Source organism: Tursiops truncatus, chromosome 4 (genome assembly GCF_011762595.2).
Source record: "Tursiops truncatus isolate mTurTru1 chromosome 4, mTurTru1.mat.Y, whole genome shotgun sequence".
NCBI lineage: Eukaryota > Metazoa > Chordata > Mammalia > Artiodactyla > Delphinidae > Tursiops > Tursiops truncatus.
The window spans coordinates 77,681,695-77,708,745 of record NC_047037.1 but is presented as its reverse complement, the minus strand read 5'-3'; the positions used below and the strand labels follow the sequence as shown (position 1 = coordinate 77,708,745).

The following is a 27,051-nucleotide window of genomic DNA, read 5'->3' as shown; positions in this document are numbered from 1 at the left end:
CACCAGTGCTCAACTAACTTAAGTACTATGAAGTTCTTAGGAATAGTAGGAAGCATGAAAATAAAGAGCAGGAGGAGCAAAAAACAAACAGAACGGTGGCCAGGGATTTCTCACTCACTGAATGCAAGGCACTACATCTCTTGGTAGGCCATAAAGATAATAATAAACAATAGATATATTTTTTGGTTAAAATAAACAATAGAAAAGTTTATTTTAAAATATCATTAAATATTATTTTTAATAATAAATAATAAACAACAGATATTTACTATTAAGATACAAATAGGAAAAAATGGGGCTCTGAAGAGACAAAAGAATCTGAAACATTATAATGAAGTGACTAGTACATTGCAATGATTAGTAGAGACCTTAAAACGTTTACTACGTTTTTTTTTTTTTTAAAACGTTCCCTTTCCTGGAATTCCAATGTTGAATTGCCTTAGCTTGTCATCATTGACTTGCCAACTCAAGAGACCGAGTACTTTGATTTGTACCTCAAATGCCACCTAAGACCCAACCATGGGGATATCATATAGGCTCCTTTGCAAGGATAGTATCTATTTTTTCAGTTATAGATCATCTGTGTCCCTTGGGAAATCACTGAAGTTATTATTGTTGCATTTATTCTGATTGTAATCTCTAAGCCCACACGATTCCATTCCAGTGCATTTTGTAACAATCCCTATTTTACCAATATACAACATTCAAGGCTCACATTTTAAATTCTGACCAGAAGCTATACATTTTCCAAAACCACAAAAGAGAGACCACAACTTTTCAAAGATCATAGAGTAAAAGAAAAATCAGAGGTCTTTGAAGCCAGCAGGCTCTGAATCTGAGTATCTATCCCAACATCTCTAGATTGTGTGACATTGGTTAGGCTACTAAACCTTTAAAGTTGAGCTTATTCATTTGTGAAATGGAGATAGCGATACTTAACCCATAGGATTTTTGTGAAAATTAAATGAGATAATGCATGTCTGACACATAGTAGGTACTGAAATATTAGTTTCCTTCTTTCTTCATCCCAAGAAAATGCCATCAGATTGAATTTTCAGACACAAAAGCACCTAACATAATAAAAGATAATTCTATGTATGGATTAAGCAGACTGAAATGTCATCGTGTAAACTGTTGTATTTGAAATCATGTTTGAACACATTTATACAGCAATTGAGGCATATAAAAGACAAACCTTAACTAGATCTGTATTAGATATGATTTACAAAACAGATATTGATCACATAATCATCAGATTGTCAAAAGACTTCAGAGATGACTCCAAATAGAGCTAAAGTACTAAATACAAAAATTAAATCAAACATCAAACAAACAGACAAAACCTCCCAAAAACTTATTTCTAAGCCTCCAGAATTTCAGGTTGACCAGGCTAGAGAAACCCTATGATTTTAGGAAGAGAGTTTTAGATCTGAAAGAACTATAACTATCTGCTATTGATCATGGTAGAGGGCAAAGCCTGAAAATTGATAGCTCTAAATGCTTGAGAAACATTAACTAGGGAAGATGCTTCAGAATGATCACTTTGAAGTAAACACATAACAGAGGAAAATTTGTGCTAGACACAAAAAAACTTAATAGGATTTAAAAAAATAAGTAATCTCCTCCCTGTTTATAATTTAAACAACTTGTCTTTTTTTTCCCCAGGCACAAGAAAGCTTTGATTCTATCTTTGATGTATACAGTTATGTTAATCCTTACTTTTTAATAATTTTAAGTAAATTCATACAGTAACCAAAGATGCTAGCACTAACAGTGTTAAATTAGTTTTTACTTGAGACTTTATATTTACTTGCTGAGTCTTTTTGACTGTTACCTCTTTTTGAAACTCTTATCCAATTTTCCTCCTCATCTTTTCTTCCCTGCATCCTCAAGACCCTCTTGTTTCTGCTGTGTTCTTGAAGGTGTACACTGATAAAAGGCCATAAGTATGTTGTATGTGAATTCTGTGAAGACCATGTTTGCCACTTGAGTACCTTTACATTTTGTTAACAATTAAAGATCGCCCTGACTTTGCAAGTAAAATAGGAAAAGCACATATCTAGATGATTGTCACAGAAACCCACAGGCACTGGAAACAGATACATTCTAAAATACATTAAAAGTAAAATAGTATGTGTCTAGAATGTGTAAGCACTTAATAAATGCCAGCTACTTTTATTATTAAAAAAAAGTAATTGCTGGAACAAATTAAGCTATTCAGTGGTAAATTTCCCTTTGGAAACAATGTTCAGACAAAGTAACCTCAGTACTTCTTTGACAAGGATATTATATATTCTATGTAACAGGAATTCTCTGGAATATGATGGTCCAGTGTTGACTACCTGGGCATTTATGCTGAATATTCCATGGTGGCAGCTGAGAAAAATAAGGCATCTCCACTGCAAAGCAGAATGTAAAAAACAATGGAATGGCAGGCAGAAGCTGACTCAATTATGGGGGGTACAGGTGGAGTTGAACCAAGCCGCGTTCACCAATGCTGATTCACAGAGAAAGGGCATCAGAATCAGCTGAGTTATTAGTTAAAACTACTGAGTCCGGGGCTTCCCTAGTGGCACAGTGGTTGAGAGTCCGCCTACCAATGCAGGGGACACGGGTTCGTGCCCCAGTCCGGGAAGATCCCACATGCTGTGGAGTGGCTGGGCCCGTGAGCCATGGCCGCTGAGCCTGTGCGTCCGGAGCCTGTGCTCCGCAACGGGAGAGGCCACAACAGCGAGAGGCCCGCGTACCGCAAAAAAAAAAAAAAAATACTGAGTCCTTCTGTCAAACCTTATGAATAAAAAGCACCAGCTGTGGGGCACTTATTCAAAAATTTTCACAAATACTATAATATTGAATACACAGTCAGGTTTGAGTAATTGGTGATCTAGATGATTTCTAACAATTCTTTCAGCTCTGAGATTCTAAATGTTAGGTGAAGGATAATTAAGTGGAAAACAGGCTTAGTTGTAGAGCATGGGCTCTGGAGTCAGAGTGCCTGGTTTGACCGTGTAACCTTGGCCTAATTGCCCCTCTTTGCTTCTAGTCTTCGTTTTTAAAATGGAGGTATTTATAGTACCTACCTTATAGGATTGATGTGAAGACGATGCATGTGAGATAATGTACATAAAGTACTAGAACAGTGCTTGGCACTAATAAGTCCTTAATGAATGTTAGCCATTAGTGGTATTAAACTACCACCACCACGTCTGGAATGCCAGTGCGCAGATATGTTGCAGAAATCCTACTTGCGAACAATGACATATAAACCATGACTGAAGCTGCTGGCCAGGATCATTCTCTAGGCAACACTAACTAGCTTATATGAGAACTTTTCTAGCCTTCTTAATGTCCAGTTCTAATTGAGCTAAATATCTCAGGAAGGGACTCAATCTATTGTATAAACTAATGCTTATACATTACTAACTATACATTAGTTTATATAAACTAATGCTTATGAAGCACTCCTAGTTTACAGTTTGTAATTTTCTCATTTATATACTTGTTTACCCTTTAAGGTAAATTCTGTAGTTTAAGAAGCTAAGAGGCTTTTCTAAAGCAAGAATAAAACAAAGTTTGAACATTCCAACAGGTCAGCATATAAGGAGGCTTTGCCCATCTCATAATCTATGCTGGCTCCAATCTTCATTACTTTTTGGACTAGAACCCAAATGCCTGATTTCAAATATAAAGCTTCCTCTGTGAGCATATAGAACTTTCAAAGTCTTTGGTTTTGCCTTTACCTGATAATAATACAAACATGCATTAGTAAAAAATACACACCAAATTAATCTCTTCTGCATTGAAATCCTCAGCCAGGAAAGCAGTCCTAGTTAAAACTTCATGGCGCTTGGTTTCATGAATCTGATCCAGTTTAGTCCCTATTACCAACAGTGGGATTTGGTTATCAGCAAACTGTTCCCGGTCATAATCCCTGTGATAAATAATAATGAAGAGGTGAATAGAATTTACCTTTCTGATGTAGATGTGTAATATTTAAATGCAACTACTCACACTATTTTACAGATACTTCACTGACTCTTGCTCACCCATTACCTATAAACTTACTTTTCTCCCACCTACTTGTTTATTTTTTCAATCAATCCTCGCCATCTTTCAAGTTCCAACTATTAATTCAACTACTCAAAATTTGTCCCATGGGTCTTTATAGACTACTTGAATAAACTGAGTGCCCACCAGGTATATGAAAGTAGGTTGACTTGACTTCTCCCAAAGCTCTGTCTTCTAAGGCTAACAGCTCAGGAATTTTTCTGGGTAGATGCAGAGAGTGGATTCAAACCTCTGTGGAGAGAAAACCCAGTACCCTAGCATGGCAGTCACGCCTTTTGCCAGAGGGGAAAATGCCAAGCTTCCGGGTACCTCCTGGGGTATGCATAAACTTTACACCTACCATACTCATTTCTGTCTATGAATAGTAAAGAAAAATAGATCATTTTAGGAAAATCAGAAATAGGAATGCTGAAGGCCAGCATAAATCAACCATAGGTGATGCTACAGCCTGGGGAAAGATGGAGTCAACAAATGGAAAGGGAAAGAAACAATTGAAATGCAAAATGAATAGTAAAAGGAAAGAATTAAGTACCAAATAGTTGTTTGTCCTGACACGAGAGCTGTGAGAGACACAGAACAGGTAGTAAGAATCACTTAGGGTTAGTGGCCTTGGGTCACTGTCTTTCTATTACTGAAAGGAACATAGAGCCCAATGTTGTTCAATTAATATAAATTCTACTCACATATGAGAAATGAAACAGATTTGGAGTTCTGACATATTATAAGCTCAGTTTATAACAGTCAGCAAAATCTGGTTGCGACACCTTATGACAGTAAATCAATATTGCATAACCCAATCAATACAAACCAGGTGAGCATAATTTTTTTCCTTCCTTTGACATCACTCTTCTTTCTCTTTGAATAATCTAAATTGTGTTTGTGTGTGCGCCTGCGCACAAGAACTTACCAAATCTTTTTGCCCTTCACAATAACCTTACAGAGCCTCAGTTACTGTTCAGACTTGGAACAAAATTGTTTTGAATTATGTTACCTCCCATTTCATAAAAATACTATAATCCTAATTACTGCATCAAAGCCAACAATAGTTTGAGTTCAAGGCCTTTGATTCTTCTTACTAACATCAATGTTGACTTAGGAGACATGGTCCAAAACTGAAATTTGCTTTATTAGAGAATAAAGTTTTGAAAGTACCCTCCTTTAGGACTTTTTTCCCCTTATACTCTAACTCTGGCTTACATACAACTTTTTGTATATATTTTACCAAACATCATCTTTGATACACATATTTGTCACTTGCAGTCTTTCATAATCTCTTGCACATTAACATATATATTTATTGTATATATGTAACATAACATATATGTTGCACATAATATATGTATATTTACAATCTGTTCTCTTATTTCTCTTTTTAACTTTCCTTTTTCTCACTTTCTTTCATTAAATCTTATATCCAATTTGAAATTTGATCTCAAAATCCTTTTTTTCTTTTTAAATCATTAGGTAAAAAGCAAATGGGGAATTTTATCATGAATGGATAAGTCTGATAACACCTTAACAAAACAAAGAGACAGATAACCAGGTATTGTATTATATGCTCTGTACCACTTAGGCAAAAACAAAAAACCTTGCATCTTTCAGGACACTATATTTAACTACCATTATGAAGAAGATTAGGATTCAGAGAAACAAATAATGTTGGAACAATTGGACATTCATATACAAAAATCGACCTCAACCAAACCCTCACACATTATAACTAACTCAAAACAGATCATAGATCTAAAAGTAAACCAAAACCTGTAAAACTTCTAGAAGAAACACAGGAGAAAACCTGCATGATCTGGGATTAGGCAAAGAGTTGTTATACATGATTCTAAAAACATAATACATAAAAGAGAAATTAGACTTCATCAAAATGAAAAACTATTGCTTTGTGAAAGATACTGTTAAGAGAATGAAAAGACAATCTACAGAGTGGGAGAAAATATTTGCAAATCAAACATTTTACAGAATGTTATTTTGGAGGGTACATTCCTGGGATTGCTATAGCATTTCAAACCAACTGTGAAGTAATCTGGGCTTACCCATTTGTTACCAAGACTCCAGTTGGCACCAAATCCCTGTTGAGAGCTTCCAATGACCAACGATACAAGTTTTGGGATGACTTCTTATTTGTTAAGTCATGGACTAAAATAATACCTAAAATAACCAAAGAAAATAATGTCAATATTGTAACAACTCCTCTTCATTTCACAATTGGCAAAACATTAGGTTGCTTACCGAATGCATTTTGGTACGACTAACAAATTCAGACACAATTATTTTTAAATTTCCTCTGTAAATTCTTGCAAATAATTATTTAAAAATAATTATCTAAAAGCTTTTCTTTGTCAGTTATATAACTTTTAAAAACTTCTACAAGGGCTGACAGATGTCATTAAACTTTTAGAATGTCTTCTTTTTTTCTTCATTCAACACTTAATGAGTGCCTATTCTGCCTGGTCCTAATTACAGAACTACTTCATCAATAAAAAGAATCAAAACTACTTCAAGTATATAGGAAATTATAATCATTCAAAAAGGTTATTTTTTTCCACACTATGCATCTGTCATAGACATCATACATACACATATTACTTACACTCATTAAAATATTTAATAATAAAAATTTATTAAAATGGTATTGATTTAATTTGATACAATTCCTATTCTTTAGCTGACAAGATGTTTTCTTGTAGATCACCTGAACCTAATCAACTCAAAAGTCTAATCATTTAGTTCTTCGGATTAATGGCTAGCTATGTAAGCTTGCTCTACCTGTAAGAGATCTAGTTAACAAAGCAAAAGAAATATGCCACTAGAAGGAGGTAGGAAAAGATAGTCAAGAAGTATGAATAGTAGAAAACCGATGGACTTTTAAGAGATTGAAAAATAGCAAAATGTAATAAGGTTTAGAAATACAATTAAACAGAATCAGTTAAGATCCTGGACAGAAAGGTAAAGCAGGTTATTACAATATGATATTGACAAAAAAGGAAAAGCTTTAATGCCTAGTGAAATTTAGGGTACCATCTTGTGATCAAGAGACAATAGGTTTTTAAACCCCCAACCCTTGCCTATATTACCCAGATTCTACTGTGAAGAGAGAATGTGAAACTGATGATTCTTCCATCTTCAAGATGTAAGATATGTAAATTTGAAAAAGAAGGGCATAAGAGTTAGAATTATTTGGCTCCTCTAGTTTTTACAGACATTGTGTAACTAAGGTGCTTGTGCAAATTATAGTTGACTAGTTCCAGTTAGCTCAGATAAATCTGTATCTCTCCTGGGATCTGGAAAAAATAGAGATCTGACACTTGCCCCCGTGTCCAACTGCATTCACTCTACTTTCCTCAATGAGGGGCTCTATTAGGCATTAAGGAAACATGAACAAGGATAGATTTTAAAAAAGGAATAAAGAGCTACCGTTAAAGAATATAGCTAACATTTATTCAGTATTTATGTGGTAAATATTGTGCTTTACGTCTGGCATCTAATTTGATTTTCAGAACAGTCCTATGAGGTAAGAATTATTATCTTCATTTTACACATGTGGAAACTGAGGCTCAGAGAGGTTGAGTAACTTACCCTAGATCACATGGTAAGTGGGGTAGCGGAATTTGAAATCAAGTATTCTGACAGTAGAAGATTAGAGGAAGACAGAATAAAGTCACTTCAGGGCAAAGGGAGTGGAAGATACTTTCTCCTCTCCTTATTTCCTAGGTATAAATACCACAAAACTATGGGTGGGTTTGGTTGGGAGAGTGAAAAGATTACAAAGGCCTAAATGAGCTATTAGATGCACAGGGAGGAGTTTATTTTTTGAGGATCTCTATTTAAGGCTTTTGAGCTTTTAAGGGCATTGAGCACCTTTTTCCTTATTTTCCTTCTTTCATTTGGGCTGAGAGTTCCTGCTTTGTAGATTACAAGCTAGAAGGGATGGGACACAGTGAGGCCCAAAGGAAAGAAGTCAGGGTGATAGCTGATCAGAATATGTTCTAAATCTTTAAAAATAGAGAGGTAGAGACACTTTACAGGTTTCCTTTGGGGATTACCAGCCTCATTCATCACAGTGGGAAGAGGTAGGGTATTGAGGGAAGGAAGTTATTGCTAAGAATAGACTGTATTTGAATGGAGTGATCCTTATGCTCTGTTTCTTAGAAAACTAAGGATGGTAGATGGAGTAAAGAACCTTGAACGCTTCTACCAAGAGAAATGTTCCAGAGGTAGGCTCGAAGAACACAGAAACTGATTTTCTTTCTTTTTCATTGAAGTATAGTTGATTTACAATATTGTGTTAGTTTCAGGTGTACAGCAAAGTGCTTCAGATATATATATATATATATATATATATATATATATATATATATTCAGATTCTTTTCCATTATAGGTTATTACAATATATTGAATATAGTTCCCTGTGCTATACAGTAGGACCTTATTGTTTATCTATCTTATATATAGTAGTTTGTATCTGCTAATCCCAAACTCATAATTTATCCCTCCCTCCCTTTCCCCTTTGGTAACCATAATTTTGTTTTCTCTGTCTGTGAGTCCCTATTAAGATTGCTCTTAATAGGGAGTTGTTTTTTTTTTTTTTTTTAAGAAACAGGAATATCTCTCAGTCTTACTTGTAAAACTAACATAGGATATATGAAATTACTTCAATAATATTTAAGGAAGACACAAATCACTAATGGAGAGTAGGTATAGAAAAGATAACCAAATAAATATGGATTTAGATGGATTTCTTCAGTACTTACTAAGCTTACAACTCAGAATTCCATAAAGTTTCTAGGATCTGAATGGTCTTTATTATTTATTTATAATTTTTATCCTAACTCTTTGTCAAAAAGATCTAAACAGGAAAAGTGTTATTTATCCAAACTTTTCTTTGCCAAATCAGATTGATATCAACTTTGACAAGTCATTTGACTGATATAATCCAAGTTTATCACTTGATCCTAGATCTAAACCAGGCTTCATTTCTTTCTCTCCTGCTCTTTAGCAAGTCACCTAATACTATACCAGTCTTATCTTACTGTTTTTTCATTTATATACATTCTATTAATATATGCCATTATCATGTACTTTATCATGTATCATTATGATGTCATATATTAATGTCACCATCTTAAACTGTGTTTTGTTTCATTTATGAATATTTTGTTTCTTCAATTAGATTGTGACACTTTCAGATAGAATTCCGAGCTAAATGCGACATAGGTCTGAACTAACATGACTCATCCTGTATTCTACAGTATGCATCCAATGACAAGAGCCTTCTCTACTTTTCTGAAGTATCTATAACACCTTATGATATGGGATAAGATATTGAAAGAGGAATATAAGTAATGAAGATGGTACTGAATAATTACAATGCTTACTTAATATAGAATGAGATCTAAGCATAGTATAAATGAAGGCCAATTAATAGCTAAGCATCTACCAGAAAGGAAGGGGTAAGATACTAAATCTTTTGGTACATCAATCAAAGAGAAGTTGAAATTATATTTCACAGTAAAAAAAAAAAAGGTAAAAAATGAATTAAAGAGAAGATAAAAAAATTCTATAGGTAAATCACAGGTGTCAGTAGTTTAGTTCCTGGACACAGAGTAGGCACTCTATGAACTGCAATTATGTCCTATTACACACCTCTACCTGGAAGTCTGCTCCAGGTGTTTGTATATCTATAACTGGATGAAATTTCTGCACCCCTAAAAACATCCTTAGGCAGCTTTTATAATTACACAGGACTCTAAGGAGCAGATGAAAAAAAATCTCAGTATCTCTGGGACATCTGGCTTAGATCATGGGACTCCTAATGGTATATACTCAGTTGACTGAAGAAACAGCACTCCCAGGGGACAGTGTTTTGGAAGGTTCCATGTTTTATGTCGAGTACCCAAACTATCTCTCAATATTTAGTTTATGACAATAATATAAATAGAAACACTTAGACAAAGCAAATATCTAATGTTCTGAAATACATAGTTAGAATCTAAAAAACATGAACTGGAATGTGATATGCAGATTTAAATTAAGAGTTGGGGATATCTTAGATCTTTCTTAAATTAAGATGAGTCCAGCATTCCTCATCAGATGATCTGAGACCATTAATATATGGTAAAAATAAAAAATGTTTTACCATTTACAGAGTTGTAGAATACTGCTCTTGTGCTTTTCACACTGCTGGCACTGCCCACAGAGCCTCCAACATCCCAAAATTCTATATAGTAGGTCTTCTCTTCTGGGGTTCCTTCTTTGTAGTCATGAACCTAACAAATCAATTCATCAAAATAATTATTATAGCCACTAAGAAAACTCATAAACACCCTCATTCCAGTTTAAAGCACTGAACATTCCATATCAGCAGCTTACCCTCTGACTCTCTAATCACCACCTCCTATCTTTACAGCTTCCTCTCTCTAACACTCCAACTCTAATAATAATCTTTGACCCCAAAGGTCCCTATAGTTCATGGATCCTAACACCTTCCAAAGTCCCGCCTTCCACTTCCAAACCTTCACTTCCTTCCTAACTAAGCATAAATTCTGCTATTCGTCATTTTAATCTCTCCTTTACTCTTCCCTCACATAGTATTCATTAGACAAAACTCCAGCCCTGATTATATCCACCTTTTCCTGTATTCCATGTCTGCAACCCAGCTAGCGAGCGTAATGTTCAGAAAAATATACATTCAAGCTAACTGGATTCATTTTAAATTCAAGTCTACCTTTGGAGCTCTCTGTCAATCAGTTCCATAGTCTATTTCCTCTTTTCCTCCCCTAGGTAACTATTTCACACTTACTCCTATTTTTCAAACTTCCAATCTCTCTTCCTTGTCCTCAGGCACAGCTAATAATCTTGCTTCCAGAGACAGAAGCAATCAGAAGAGAACTCTACAACCTGCTCTTCGCTTATCTATCCACTCCCTTTATCTGTACCCATATAATCTGCTTTCCTTGCAGCTATTATAGATAAACTGTCCGTGTCTCTAAGGTCAAATCCCCTTCTTATGCATAAAATCCCATCCCTTCTTTCTTATCAAAGAGGTAGCTCTATCAATTCTCCCTTTCATCATCAAATTATCCCTCTCTGTTGGATTAATTCCCACCAGCTAACAACCATGCCATAATTTTTCCCATCTTAAAATAACCTTCTCTTGGGCTTCCCTAGTGGCACAGTGGTTGAGAGTCCGCCTGCCGATGCAGGGGACACGGGTTCGTGCCCTGGTCCGGGAAGATCCCACATGCCGCGGAGCGGCTGGGCCCGTGAGCCATGGCCGCTGAGCCTGTGCGTCCGGAGCCTGTGCTCCGCAACGGGAGAGGCCACAACAGTGAGAGGCCACAACAGTGAGAGGCCAGCGTACCGCAAAAAAAAAATAAAAAAATAACTTTCTCTTGACCTCATGTCTTCCTCTAGCTGCCAAACCACTTCTCTATGCCTTTTTACGGCAAAAGCCCTCCAAAGAGTTGTCTCTTCTCAACTGTCTCTGATTCTTTTCCTTATATTCTCTTTTGAACTCATTCCTGTCACACCTTTTGTCCCAGTCACCCCACTGAAATATTCCTTATCAAGGTCATTAATGGCTTCCACACTGCTAAATCCAACAATCAATGAATAGTTTCCATCTTACTCTATCATCTGATAAAACTAATCACTCCTCTTTCAATACTTTCTTCACTTAACTTACAGGAATATCATACTGTTCCGCTTTTCTTCCCACCTCACTGGCTAAGCCTTTTCAGTCTCCATTTGGGTTGTCCTCATCTCTCTACCCTCTTAATTGTTAGAGTGTTCCAAGGTTTAGTTCTTGGATATCTCGCAACACTTGCTCTTTTGACAATTTCATCTACTCTTATGATTTAAAATGTCATAAATACGTTGATGAATTCCAAATTTATATACATCCTGGAGCAGTCCCTTGAACCTCAGACTACCATATCACCTAACTACAATTTGGATGTCTAACAGGCACCTCAAATTTAACATATTTAAAAATAATAACCCAATCTTCCTCCCAAACCCATTCTTCTCCCAGTTTTCTCTGATCCAGTAAAAGGCAATTCTAGCCTTCTAGTTAGTTGAAGGGCCAAAAACTTAAGCGTTAACTTAACTCTTAACTTAAAACTTAACTCCTCTCATACTGCATATCTGATTTGTCAGCAAATTCTGTTGCTTTTGCCTTAAAAAAATATCCAAAACCTGTTCACTTCAAACCATCTCAACTATTACCACCCTCAAAGCCTCTATCTATCTCTTTGCCTGAATTAATGTAATCATCCCCTAACTGATTTCCCCACTAGAGCCTCACCGACTCACTTTCCCACCACCCTCCATTTGTTCTCCAAATAGTAGCTAGAGTGATCATTTTAAAATGAAAGTTAGATCATATCCCCCTTCAATTCAAAACTCTCCAATGACTTTCTTACTCAGAGTAAACTCCAAAATCTCTCTCTTTCTCATGGTCTAGACTCTATAAGAATTTACTGCTTATATTTCAGAAACGAAATCTGATATATGGCAACCTTATCTATTAGAATATAGACAAGAGCCAGATTATAATACGGTGGTTCAGGGGTGTACATCAGAATCTTTCAAGGTTTTTTTTTTAGAAATATACATGCCAACAAAAGCAAAAAATAAACAAGTGGGACTACATCAAATAAAACAGCTTCTACACAGCAAAGGAAACGAGCAACAAAGTGAAAAGGCATCCTATGGAATGGGATAAAATATTTGCAAATCATACATCTGATAAAGGGTTAATATCCAAAATATATAAAGAAATAATACAATTCAATAGCAAAAAACCCAATTTAAAAATTGGGCAGAGGAACTGAATAGACATTTTTTCAAAGAAGACAAATGGTCAACAAATACCTGAAACGGTGCTCAATATCACTAATCAGAAGGGAAATGAATATCAAAAGTGTGAGATAGCACCTCACACCTCTTAATATGGCTGTTATCAAAAAGACAAGAGATAACAAGTGTTGGTAAGCATGTGGAGAAAAGGGAACCCTTGTACACTACTGGTGGGAATGTAAATTGGTTCAGCCACCATGGAAACAGAATGAAGGTTCCTCAAAAAGTTAAAAATAGAACTACCATATGATCCAGCAAGCCCACTTCTGGGTATATATCCAAAGGAAATGAAAACAGGATACTGAAGAGATATCTGCACTCCCATGTTCTGTGCACAACAGTCAAGATATGAAGACAATTCAAGTGTCTGTCAATGGATGAAGGAATAGAGAAGATGTGATATACAGCCATGAGATGGAATATTATCCCATTATTCAGCCATGGGGCTGGGGTGGGGGGGCGGTGGGGAAATCCTGCCATTTGAGACAACATGATTGGATCTTGAGGGAATTATGCTAAGTGAAACAAGCCACTCAGAGAAAAAAAAAACAACAACTGCATGCTATCACCTATATGTAGAATCTAAATAAAAAGTTAAACTCATAGAAACAGAAAATAGAAAAGTGGTTGCCAGGGGTTGCAGGGGTGGGGGAAATAGGGAGAAATTGGTATAAAGGTACAAATTTTCATCTCTAAAATGAATAAGGTCTGAGGACCTAATGTATGATATGGTGACTGTAGTTGATAACACTCTATAGTATAACCGAAACATGCTAATAGAACTTAAATGTTCTCATCAAATAAATAATAAATAAACATGTGAGGTGATGGATGTGCTAATTAACTGGATGGGAGGAATCCTTTCACAATGTGTAAGAATATAGTAAATCATCACAATATACACTTTAAATATCTTACAACTTTTTTTGTCAATTATATCTCAATAAAGCTGGAAAAAAAAGTCCTTAAAAAAAAAGAAATATACATGTCAGACTTACTGAATCCGTAACTTTGGGGTCCAGTCCTTGGCATGCATAATTTGAACAATTCTCCAAATGATTTTGCTGTAACCTCTAGTTAAGAATTACTCATTTTATACAATGGAACTCTTTTGGTATCAGGAAGCCTAGACTATATTCATTGATTGCTACTAATTATCCCTGATATCTTTGAGTCTCAGTTTCTTTGCTTACAAAACGAAGAAGTTATATTCTGTATATCAAATGGCTCTGAAATAACAGAAAGCAAGATAGCTGAATAGTTAAAATAGATGTCATAAAATGCATATATCAATATGTTTAACAGAATGCTTCATACTTTTTACTTATTCACATTTTTTTTGGGTCCAAATCCTTTTGTCCAAGGAAAACTTTAAGTAAATAAGATATTCTACAGATAGCCACATTGACGTTAAGATAAGACAATTAGCAGACTGGCAACAAAGAGGATAGGACACAAAAATGACAACAGCAAAATCACAGCAGTTGGGGACCATTGTGGATAATAGAAAGTAATCTTGTATACTGTGATAAAAGGTATCACTATTTTGCTATAAGGCATAAATAACTGATAATATGTGAAAATGTTAAGTCATCAAGAAAAAGGTTAAACTACATGAATTCTGTTTATGAAAGCAAGGAAATTTATAATATCAAGATTTCTAAGCAAAACCACTGAAACGAGCAATACAAGGTATTATAAGGAGTCAGTTACCAGGTATCAAAAAGCTCAACTACTTTAGTGAAGCTTTGTTGATCCTGCCACCCTCCCTGGCTCCAAAACCAATCAGGGCCAGTTGGGTACTCTTCTTATTTGCTCCCATAACATCCTGCACAGTTCTATCATTTCACTAACCACACTGTCTTATTTATCTGCTGATATCTCTTCTATTAGACTCTGAGCTGAAGAGCATGGACCATATTATTCATCTTGGTAGGCCTACAACATAGCATAATACCCGGCACATATTAGATGCTTTGATATGTTTAGTTAAATCAAGGAATAAATTCAGGATATATCATCCTCTAAGGTTTTATTATACTCAGTTTATTATTTTACTGAATTCCAGTGCTTCTCAGGTACAGTTCTAAGAACAAATTAAATCAGAACCAATAGGAAGGCTTATTTTAAAAAATACAGATTCTTGGACAACTCTTGAAGCTTCTGGGGTGAGGCTCAAGGATCTGTATTTTAAAGAAAGCTCTCTAGGAGATTCTCATACATAATTAAGCTGGGCAACAATTTAAGTACATCATTTTTTTTCTCTAAAGTTATTTCAAATGTCTAATGTTTACAGACTGTAAACAGACTGTAACTCCTTCCAGAATAGCCACTATGTAATACAACTTCCAGGTAGCATGCCCTCTTAGCCTTGCAATGTACCAAGTCTATTAGCCAGCTCCCTTTTGGCTACACACGCTCCCAAGCCAGATTCACCCACTCATCTGTACTCTTCACCACAAAATACCTTCCTTAATTAAATCTTTTCATGTTTCCTTGCAGAATTAGAAGAGAAGGTACCCTTCTTTCTTTCCAAACTGGTGAATTAAACTAAGTTTTACTTAATTCAAATGTAATGAGTCCTAAGAATTTTAACCGTGGCTTGTAGCTCGTAGCTATGACATAATATCTTTTATATGGGTGAGTGATCTCCAAGGGAAAGCCTGACATTTTAACAAGTATTGCTCTTGACACAATAAGTGGTCCGTCGGTGCTATACTAAGAGCCCAACATGATGGGGGGTAATGCCAAACTATAAGAAATGTGTTTTATATTTAAATCAGGTCATCAAGGAACGAATATTTAAAGTCATTACAGACTTTACAGTTATATAAAGAAGGATTTTTCTCAACAGGTAGCAAAAGTATGTGCTGATCATCAAATGGGAAAAGGAACTATACTGTAACTTTGGTACTTCTCATTTACTCACCTCTTAACTTTTTATTGGAAATCAAATCAAGACTAAGTATAAAAGGTTTTGTCTCATTTGAAGAGTTTATTCATTGTGTGTAATTTTTAAAAAGGAGAAACAAATTTAGTAAAGAAAATGATACACATCAGGAAAGAGCAGTGGATGTAGATATTCTCTAGTAAGTTTGGTTTAGTATGTGTGCCTGTAGAACTATTATTAAAGAGAGTCAGGAAGGTAGGAGGTCTTAGGAGAGAGTTGGGAGAAAAGACAGAAGGATAGAAAAAAGTCAACAATGAGAATGTACCAGGGGAGTAGGAATTGAATTTGTCTCATTCATTGCTGTACTTCTAATTCTTTGCAGTGTCTGATACCCAGGAGGTATGCAATATATATAATGAATGAATAAATGAATGAATGAATAATATCATAAAGGTGTCTGCTAACTGCCTCTTCCTTACCAGTAATCTTGTTTTGCCTTCAGCCAAGTTCATTTCCTCTATTTAAAAAAAAAAACCCTTGGACTTCCCTGGTGGTGCAGTGGTTAAGAATCCGCCTGCCAGTGCAGGGACCTCGGGTTCGATCCCTGGTCTGGGAAGATCCCACCTGCCCCACATGCCACAGAGCAACTAAGTCCGTGTGCCACAACTACTGAGTCTGTACTCTACAGCCCACGAGCCACAACTACTGAGCCTGTGCGCCACAACTACTGAAGCCTGCGCACCTAGAGCCTGTGCTCCACAACAACAGAAGCCACCACAACGAGAAGCACACACACTGCAATGAAGAGTAGCCCCCACTCACCACAACTAGATAAAACCCTCGCATGGCAATCCAACACAGACAAAAATAAATTAAATAAAATAATTTATAAAAATAAAAAAATAAATTAAAAAACCCTTCACTTTCCCCTTCTATTCTGTACCCATCTGCTCCTTTATTTAACCTCTAAACGACTGATTTAAACCCCTGTTTCTATTTCCTCTCTGCCTACTCACATCATTTGGTTTCTGCCACTAACATTCCATTGCGTTTTCAAAGGTCAGCACTACCTTCATCGTCACCAAATCCAATTTTTTTCTCTTAGTCCTTATATCTCTGTATTATTTCATACTAAAAATCAATCCCTCCTTCATGAAATTCTCATCTCTTTTTTGCTCTTGCGGTATTTCATCATCTTGGCTATCCCTCCTATCTCTTTGATCAATATTTCTCTGACCCCCTTTTCAACATCAACTCTCTAAATATACCCCAAGGTTCTCCCTCAGCTCTTCTCTTTCTAAATTTTCCTTTCTGAAAACCTCATCAGCTCTCATGGTTCAGGATTATCCCTATACAGATAATTCCAATTCAGAATTCTCTCTTGAGCTTCAACACGTCTAATGCCTTCCAGACATTGGATAGCTCACAGATCCCTCCCTTCATCATGTCCAGAGCTAAATTTATCATTTCTTTCTCTTCCACCTGTAATATATATCCCTCTTCTTAAGGAATAGTACATTTGTCCGTTGCCCAGGCTGCCCATTCAATCATTAACACTCAGTATAATTTTCTGTTCTTCACAAGCGACTCACTTTCTTGCTTGAACACTTATATTCTATATCAGAGCTATCCCACAGAACTTTCTGTGATGATGGAAATGTCAAATATGGTAACCACCAGCAACATGTGACTACTGGGCACTCGAAATGTGGTTAGTTCAACCAAGCAACTAAATTTTTAATTTTAGTTCATTTAAATTAAATTTAAATCTCCATGAGTCTAGTCGTTACTGTATTTAACAGCATTAGAATACCTTTTTCTTAATACCATTCTGGAACAAAAGGCAGTACAGAGTAGTGATCAAAAGCACAGGTTTCTGAACCAGACTGTCTGGGTTTGAATTCCACCTCCATCACTTATTAGCATTGTGACCGTGAACAAGTCAGTTAATACTTCTGTGCCTCAACTACTTCATGTGTCAGATAGGGAAGCTAATAGTACCTACCTCAAAGGGTTGTGGGCATTAAGGCTTGTGGATTAGTATGCAAAATAGGTGCCTAGCCAAAGTAAGCACTAAAAAATGTTAGCCATCATTTATTATTACCATTATTTTAAAGATCATTTATATAAAGACCTTGTCCCACCTACCAGTTCCCATCTCATATTTTTAGTGGTAGGAAGACTGCCCTTAAAAAATTTTTTTTTCTCCCCAGTGCTTGTATATTGTTATGCTGCCCAAGAGGAATTCAATAGATACTGATTGTGTGCAATGTGTAAATTAGAGTTAAAAATCCCATTAAAGTGAACTAGAAATGACAAATCAATTTCCTTATTTATAATTTGTGAAAAGATTAAATTCTGTAAGTTTTGTTTTCATAATTAAACATAGCCATGCATTTATATTGGTCCCATTAGACTTGGGGCAACAAAATTAGAACACAGCAATGAATGAAGAATACCACAAAATAAAACTTTTCTCTCTCTTCCCTTCAGTTCAGTTACACCTCTGCACTGCATACTAAATCCAAAATGTTAATAATTACCGAGTACATACTTTAAGCTTATTAGCTTCACCCAGTACTTGAAATTAAACCATTACATTATCATCTTTACCATCTCTATTTTTAGTTGGCTGTTAACAGATGTGAAATGAGCTAAATGGGGCAACTGTTTTTAAGAGTTCTGAAGAGTGTGTATTTATGGATCTATACTGATTCTGGAGATCCCCTTTCAGGTTTCAGTAACACAGAAGCTGTAATTGCAATATAAAAGCTGCTACAGCAGAAAGTGTTCTTTCAAGTTATTTAGGTAAAGCCTTTATCAGATTTAACCATCCTTGCTAGAGGGAAGAACTGTTCACTTTATTACAACAAGAGTCAATATAATTTACATGTCTATCAGAACTTACCTTAAGATTATCGTTTAAAAATGCCTTTTACTTATGTTGTCACTCAAGAAATGCATTTTTCTCAAAGAAGACAGATCAACCAGCCCAATTCAATGAAGAGTAATAAAAGCAAGATCACTTTCAGCCCCACATGGCCAACTCTTCCACGGTAATGCAATTCAGGCCAGTCTGGCTTTAAAGAAGTCAGTAACACACTCATTCCAGTAAAATCCATCACATTATTACATGACACTTGTCTTCGACTACTGTAGCCTTTATTCCAGTCTCCCTTTGGGCAGTTTTACATCCTCCCCACTGTTTCCTGGAACTATGGAGGGAGTTCAAAAGTCGACAGTCTTTCATAAGATAACTCAAGGGAACTTCAATTTCACTTTCTCCAAAAGCAGGGGTTTCCAAAGGAAATCGCTACTGTTACTTCTAAAACTTGGTCAGGGTTCTTGGGAACTAACTAAACTCATATTGATCTGCAATCTGGGACATACGTAGAAGAACTCCTTACAGATACACCCCGAGTCTCCACCTTCATATACAGGAGGCTGCTAAGACAAAGTTTCTTTTGGAAATTTTGCTACCAGCTACACTCAAGACCTGTTATCCTAAGTTCCCATATACTTTGGGTCCTTAATTGGTTTCTTATATTCTGATTCCCAAACTGCTTTCTGCTTCCTCTACCCATTATTCAATCCCAATTGTTTCCTTCTTCCAAATCTTTCCACTTCTCTCCTAGAAACTTACTCCATGATTATATAAAATTCCATTATATTCTTATCCTCAACCTCATTGTATTAACTGATGCCAGCCTCTACCCTGAAGATAAAACTTCTCCTGCTGCCCTCTCAGATGGATGCTGTTCACTCTTCCACATTCGAATTACCCTGGAGTTAAAAAATAGGAAATACCTTGCATGAGGCTTTGGACCATCTAGCTATACTCCCCTTCCCTTCCTCTTCCCTTACTGTTAATACCTTTTAACTCCCTGTCAGCATCTGATTCATAGTCTTGCCTCTCTAAGTCCTGTCATTAACCACTTCCATATCCACTTGGAAAACTGATTCCACATCCTACCCAGTGTTCCTCAAAACACTGTTCACCTGCACCAGAATTGTCTCAGGTGCTTCTTAAAATGTAGATTCCTGGGCATGTATAACTCTGAATCAGAATATCTGGGGGCCTTTGTTATAAAGCAGAAACTAACACACCATTGTAAAGCAATTATACACCAATAAAGATGTTAAAAAAAAAAAGAATATCTGGGGGCAAGGTCCAAGAATCAAATTAAAAAACTAAGACATCAGGGCTTCCCTGGTGGCGCAGTGGTTGAGAGTCCGCCTGCCGATGCAGGGGACACAGGTTCGTGCCCCGGTCTGGGAGGATCCCACATGCCGCGGAGTGGCTGGGCCCGTGAGCCATGGCCGCTGAGCCTGTGTGTCCAGAGCCTGTGCATCCAGAGCCTGTGCTCCGCAATGGGAGAGGCCACAACAGTGAGAGGCCCGCGTACCGCAAAACAAACAAACAAACAAACAAAAAAACAAAAAAAACCTAAGACATCAGACTGCTTATCAAAGCAAAATTTAACTATATCTTATTTACAAGAAATACACTGTAAATACAAGGGTACAGGAAACACAAAAGTTAAGAGATGGAAGTAAGATACACCACAAAACATTAACTAAAAATAAGTTGGTTTATACAATATAATACTATTAACTATAGTCACCATGTTGTACATTATATCCCCAGAACTTATTTACCTTATAACTGGAAGTTTGTACCTTTGACCATCTTCACCCATATTACCCCTCTCCCCCTTTCACCCCCACTTCTGGCAACCACGAATTTCTTCTCTGTTCCCATGAGTTTGGTTATTTCAGATTCCACATCTAAGTGTGCTAATACAGTAATTGTCTTTCTCTCTCTGACTTATTTCACTTAGCATAATGCCCTCAAGGTCCATCCATGTTGTTTCAAATGGCAGAATTTCCTTCTTTTTTATGGCTGAATAATATTCCACTGTATATATAACACAATTTCTTTATCCATTCATTCATTAGTGAACACAATCTTAAAAATTCTCATGACAAGAAAAGAATTGTAACTATGTGAGGTTATGCATGTTACCTAAACTTATTGTGGTAATCATTTCTCAGTATATACATATATCAAATCATTTTGTTGTACACCTTAAACTAATACAAAGTTATATGTCAATTATATCTCAATAAAACTGGGGAAAAAAGTGGGATTTAGCTGTTTTATTACCAGACAAAATAGACTTCAAAGTACAATGTATTACTGGATATACAGAGGATATATCATGATGATAAAATGTTAAACCCTTCTGGAAGTTTAAACAATCTTAAATTAGAACACACCTAATAAAACAACCTCAAAATATATAAACAAAAATGGGCAGAATTAAAATGAGAAATAGAAAAATCCACACTTATAGTTGGAGATTATAATACTCATTCCTTAGCAACTGATGAAACAAGCAACAAAGAAAATCAGTCGAGATAGAGAAGATTTGAACAAAAAGACTAACAAACTTGACCTAATTGATATATTTAGAACAATGCACTCAACAGTTACAAAATATGCATTCTTTTCAAGTGCACAGAAATATTTACCAAAATTGGCATTAAGCAAATCTCATCAAATTTCAAAGAATGAAATCATACAGCACATGTTCTATGCACAATGAAAGTAAGCTAGAAATCAATAATTAAAAGATAATAAACATTCTCAAAGTTTGGAAATTAAGTGGCACATTTCTAAACCACCCATGAGTCAAAGAAGAAATCATAATGGAAATTAGACAGTATTTTGAACTGAATGATAATGAACAAAATTTCAGAGAGGCAGCTAAAGCTGTGCCTAGATAGAAATTTAGAGCCTTAGAGCTTTCTAAAGGGAAGCCTGAAAAAAACCAGTGAAACAACTACCCAGTGCAAGAAGTTAGAAAAAAAAACAGCTAATTAAACCCAAAGAAAGTATAGACATAATAGAGAAAAAACCAGAAATTAATAAAATAGAAAACAGACATATAATAGATAAAATCAACAAAGCCCCAAACTGGTCCTAGATAGACCTCTAGCAAGACTGACCAAGAAAATAAGAGAAAGGCCACAAATTACCCATATCAGAAATGAAAGAAGGAATACTACTGCAGATCCTACAGATATTGAAAGACAATAGAGGATATAAAAACAAATTTTTTGACAATTTACATGAAGCAAATTATTTCAAAAACGTAAGTTATCAAAATTGATATAGAAGAAATAGTCATTTTCATATTTTCTTTAATGTTATTTAAAAACTCCCACAAAGAAAACTTTAGGTCCAGAGGTTTTTAACTGTGAATTCTTCCAAATACCTAAGGAAGAAATAAAACCAATCTTACATAAACTCTTCCGGAGAATAGATACAGAGGTAAAACTTCCCCACTCATTTTACGAGGCTAGCATAATCCTGATACTAAAATCCCACAAGGAGATTATAAGAAAGGAAAATGATAGGCCAATATTCCTCATGAATTTAGATGCAAATATTTGAAAAAAAAAGTATTAGTAAATTGAATCTAGTGATATATGAAAAGAATACATCAAGACCAAGTTGGATTTACTCCAAGAATGCAAAGTTGGTTTAACATTTAAAAATCGATCAAAATAATTTACCATAGTTACAAAATAAAGCAGGGAAATTATGATTATCATGCAAAAGCACCTGATAAAATCCAATACCAGTTCGTGGTTCAAACTCTCATCGAAACAGAAAGAGAAGGTAACTTTAATCTGATAAAGTATATCTACAAAAAGTCCTATAGCAAAACCCATATTTAATGGTATTACATTAAAAATTTCCTGAGATTGGGAATGAGACATGGATGCCTGTTAGCACCACTTCTACTTAACACTGTACTGGGGATTTAGCCAATTCAATAAGAAAAGGGGAAAAAACCCCAAATAAGACAAAAGGTGAATTACACGCGCAGACTGGGCTCTGAGTAGATAAGAGGGGCAGGTGGGCGGGGCAGGAAAATGAATTTAAGTTCAATTTCAACTTCAAATTGTAAAGCACTAGACCTTAACTTCACACCTTTTAAGCTTCTCTCTCATCCTCCCTACAAACCTGTAGGCTAGATAAAGCAGGTATTATTTACCTCTAATTTGCAGATGACATACTAAGGCTCAGAGAAGTAAACTGATTAGTCTAAGTTTCTCTTTAAGAAGCAAAAGCAATATGCGACTGACTCAAGAAGTGGAAGTTCAACTCTAAGTTTCTTTTCAATATGTTAAGCTTTCTCACAGAAAGGGAGCTAGAAAAGTCCAAAGGGAAATTTTGTCCAGAGCTTATTATTGGGTCTCCCAAACTTAAATAAAGTTGCCACTGAATTCATTATCTAGTTTCTTTTTCTTCCATAGCTAAGAATTTGGGAACATAGTAGGCTGAAATGATATAGACAGGTCCCCTCCGACTTCAAACTCATAGAAATGCCATAAAAATATTTTTTAAAAATAAAAAGGACACACTTAAGAAAAAAAAAAAAAAGGAAATTCCCCAGATGCTAGAAATGAAGGAAAAACTTAAAGATTATGAAATGGGAGCTGACCCAGATTCAGATATAACTTTAGGGGTTGGTCCCCAAAGTTTTACTGCCCAGCCAAGAATAGGGGTCTGTTTTCCAGCTTTTAAGGCAAGAGTATATGTGGGTGAGTGACAAAGAACAGATTCCCTTCTTGAAATGCGGACCCTTGATGAGCAGCCCAGTCAGTGAAAGAGAGTAGGAAAAACTCTGTCCACTGGCTAAGGAAAGCAGGAAAAACTTTCTGTCAGGGACCTTGTAGAAAGTAGATGAAAGATCCACAAAAAATGGAAACCACAATCAGATGCTGGGGGGAATTTACATTATCAAGATTGCATGGAAATTCCAAGCTGAGTAATTACAAGGATCACTGAAATCGCTAGGGCTCTGGCAGCAACAGAAATGAAAGGCACTGTACTCTCACAACACAGCATACAAGACTTCAAAAGGGAAGAGGAGAAAAAAAATCCTGTTGAAGATGTGGTTATCTTCAAGAATTACAAACCATACAAGAGGTACATTTCCATGAGGTAGAGTCTGCATATATAGCAAGTAGGACATCTGTCACCTACCCAGAAAAAAAAATAGAACAAGCCAAAAGAAACCATAAAATATTATGTTGAATATGATTAAAATAAAAAGTAAAATATAATGAAAGATCAGAATATTTTGAAAAATTTTGACATTTGAAAAAGAACCGAAAGGAACATCTGGAAATTAGAAGTTACAGTTACTGAAATAAAAAACTGAGTGGATTTATTAAAAAACAGATTAGACATACTTGAAGAGATTCTTAGTTAACTGGAAGGCAGATATGAGTACATCATCCAGAATGCACCACGGAGAAACAAACAATAGAAAACATGAAAGTGCAATTAAAAGATGTGGAGGACAAAAATCCCATAGAAGTTCAAAAGAAGAAGATAGAAGGAAAGAGGTAAGGCAAACAGATAATGGCTAAAAATTTTGAAAAATGAAGATATATACGAGGCGTACAACTTCTGAGTAGGATGACTAAAAACTAATCCACCCCTAGATGTAGGTTAGCAAAACTACAGAACATCAAAGATTATAAAAAAAATTTTTTTTTCTAAAGCAACTAGAGAGAAGAAATTACCTTAAAAAGGAATAACACTTAGGCTGACAGAGGATTTCTAATCAGTGGCAATATACATCGCAGACTGTGGAACAACAGGTTCAAGGAACTGAAGGAAAATAACTGTCAATCTAGCTAACTGCTATTCCCTCCTTATTTATTTCTTAACTCAATGGAGAGAGGTATGCTAGTACAAGAGAGGCCTGGACAGGAATAGCTGGAATTAGCAAGACCAAAATATCTGGGAAGATAGCTAATTCAGTGGAAACTGCACTTGGGTTTCCTAAATGTGATGTGGAACAGATGACCTAGATATAAGGCTCCAGAAGCTTTTGCCTTTACACTATATTTCTAGCCAAAAGTTGGCTGTCTTAGTGGGAAAGCCTCGAGCAGAATGATTTATGGAGCATGTTAAGTGAACTCTAGATATACAGTATAGTAATTAAAAGTGAAGTCTCTGGAATCAGACTAATTAGGATCAAATCTTGACTCTGCTTCTTATGAACTGAATGAATTTGATCAAATTACTTTACTTCTCTATGCCTTAATTTTTGTAGCTATATCTTACAGTTTAAAAAAGACTAAGTGGGACTACCCTGGTGGCGCAGTGGTTGAGAATCTGCCTGCCAATGCAGGGGACACGGGTTCGAGCCCTGGTCTGGGAAGATCCCACATACCGTGGAGCAACTAGCCCTGTGAGCCATAATTACTGAGCCTGCGCGTCTGGAGCCTGTGCTCCGCAACAAGAGAGGCCGCGATAGTGAGAGGCCTGCGCACCGCGATGAGGAGTGGCCCCCACTTGCCGCAACTGGAGAAAGCCTCGCACAGAAATGAAGACCCAACACAGCCATAAATAAATAAATAAATATTAAAAAAAAAAAAAAGACTAAGTAAGCAAAGACATGTAAAACATTGGGCATAGTATCTAGCACAAAGTAGGTGTTTAATAAAACCCAGCTATTATTATTACTTAGTCTTGACTACAGGGCTGTAATTGGATCATGAATTTGAAGGAGTTATCTTTAATATGGCACTGAAAAACTAAAATATAAGAAACACATACCCTGACATCTACTGAGCAGCCCACAGTCCATGACGGATTTCCCAGCACTTGATTTTGGCACAGGAGATGAACTAGGGAAGATTTCCCAACACCTGTAAAAGATACAAGAACTCTAGTCATTTAAAAGACATGCTGAAATATATTATGGCAAAAGTAAGACTGAGAATAAGCAGTAATAATGATATATAAAGCATGGTTGTTTAAAGGGTGTTCATACCATACCAATGATTTAATAAGCTTCATTGATAAAGAGAAGATGGTTAAGGACACTGGTTCTCTCAAATTTAGCATCAGAATCCTCTGGAGGGTTTGTTAAAACACAGAATGCTGGGTCCTGTCCCCAGAGTTTCCAATTTGACAGGTCAGTCATGGAACCCAAAGATTTTGCACTTCTAACATATTCCCAGGTGATGTTGATGCTACGGATCCAGGGAACTCACTTTGAGAACTACTGGTCCAGGGCAATTTCAAATAAACTAATCGCTTTCCTTTGGAAGGATTTCATCTATTCAGCCTATTTTAGAATTGTAGAATCTTAACATATCTTAGAGGTAATCTCCTCTATCCTGACCACCAATGCAGAGGCCCCTTCCACAGACCCTGTTAGATCGTCTTTCAGATTATGCTTGAACACTATCAGTGACAGGGATTCACCATTTCACAATTCCATATTTAGATATTCCAGTTCTCCCATACAGTGATTTTTAGAAAGCAGTCAACCACTTGGCCCAGACTTATCTTTTGGAAAAGGAGAACAACTCTTCTTCCTCTTCTACATCATGGCCCTTTAACTTCATAGACAGCACTTGTCTTTTCTTTTTATTGAAGTATAGTTGACATACAATATTATGTTAGTTTCAGGTGTTCAATCCTTAAATACATTACAAAATGATCGTCACAATAAGTCTGGTAACCATCTGTCCCCATGCAAAGCTATTACAGTACCACTGGTGATATTCCCTATGCTGTACAATACATCCCTGTGACTTATGTATAATTGGAAGTTTGTACCTCAATTCCCTGCACCTATTTCACCCCTCTCCCCACCTCTCCTTTCTAGCAACCACCAGTTTGTTCTCTGTATGAGTCTGTTTCATTTTGTTTGTTCATTTTTTTTTAGATTCTACATATAAATGAGATCATACAGTATTTGTCTTTCTGACTTATTTCATTTAGCATAACACCTTCTAAATCCATTCATGTTGTCGCAAATGGCAAGATTTCATTCTTTCTATGGCTAATAGTCGACCTGTATGTGTATATATACACATATTTTCTTTATCCATTCATCTATTGTGGACACTGAGGTTGCTTTCATATCTTGGCTACTATAAATAATGCCGCAATGAACATAGGGGTGCATACATCTTTTCGAATTAGTCTTTTTGTTTTCTTCAGGTAAATACCCAAAAGTGGAACTGCTGGATCATACAGTAATTCTATTTTTAATTTTTTGAATAGCTTCCATATTGTTATCCACAGTGGCTGCACCAATTTACAATTCCACTGACAGTACATGAGGGTTCCCTTTTCTCCACATCTTCGATGACACTTGTTATTTGTTGTCTT

General features: G+C 36.0%; 1 protein-coding gene across 3 annotated transcripts in view; it reads right to left on the bottom strand.

Moving 5' to 3' along the window:
• The window catches only part of RABL3 (RAB, member of RAS oncogene family like 3), a 38,843-nt gene that overhangs the window by 7,622 nt on the left and 4,170 nt on the right, over nt 1-27,051 (bottom strand). The window contains exons 2-6 of one of the 3 annotated variants that reach the window (XM_019922776.3): nt 26,221-26,353; nt 25,483-25,576; nt 10,221-10,350; nt 6,117-6,231; nt 3,781-3,931 (exon numbers count right to left, since the gene is read on the bottom strand). In XM_019922776.3, the coding sequence (XP_019778335.1) occupies nt 3,781-3,931; nt 6,117-6,231; nt 10,221-10,350; nt 25,483-25,576; nt 26,221-26,279 (549 nt within the window). In that variant the 5' untranslated portion in view covers nt 26,280-26,353. The remainder of the gene's footprint in view (nt 1-3,780; nt 3,932-6,116; nt 6,232-10,220; nt 10,351-25,482; nt 25,577-26,220; nt 26,354-27,051) is intronic. The other 2 variants (XM_019922777.3, XM_073804193.1) reach the window with 2 other exon arrangements.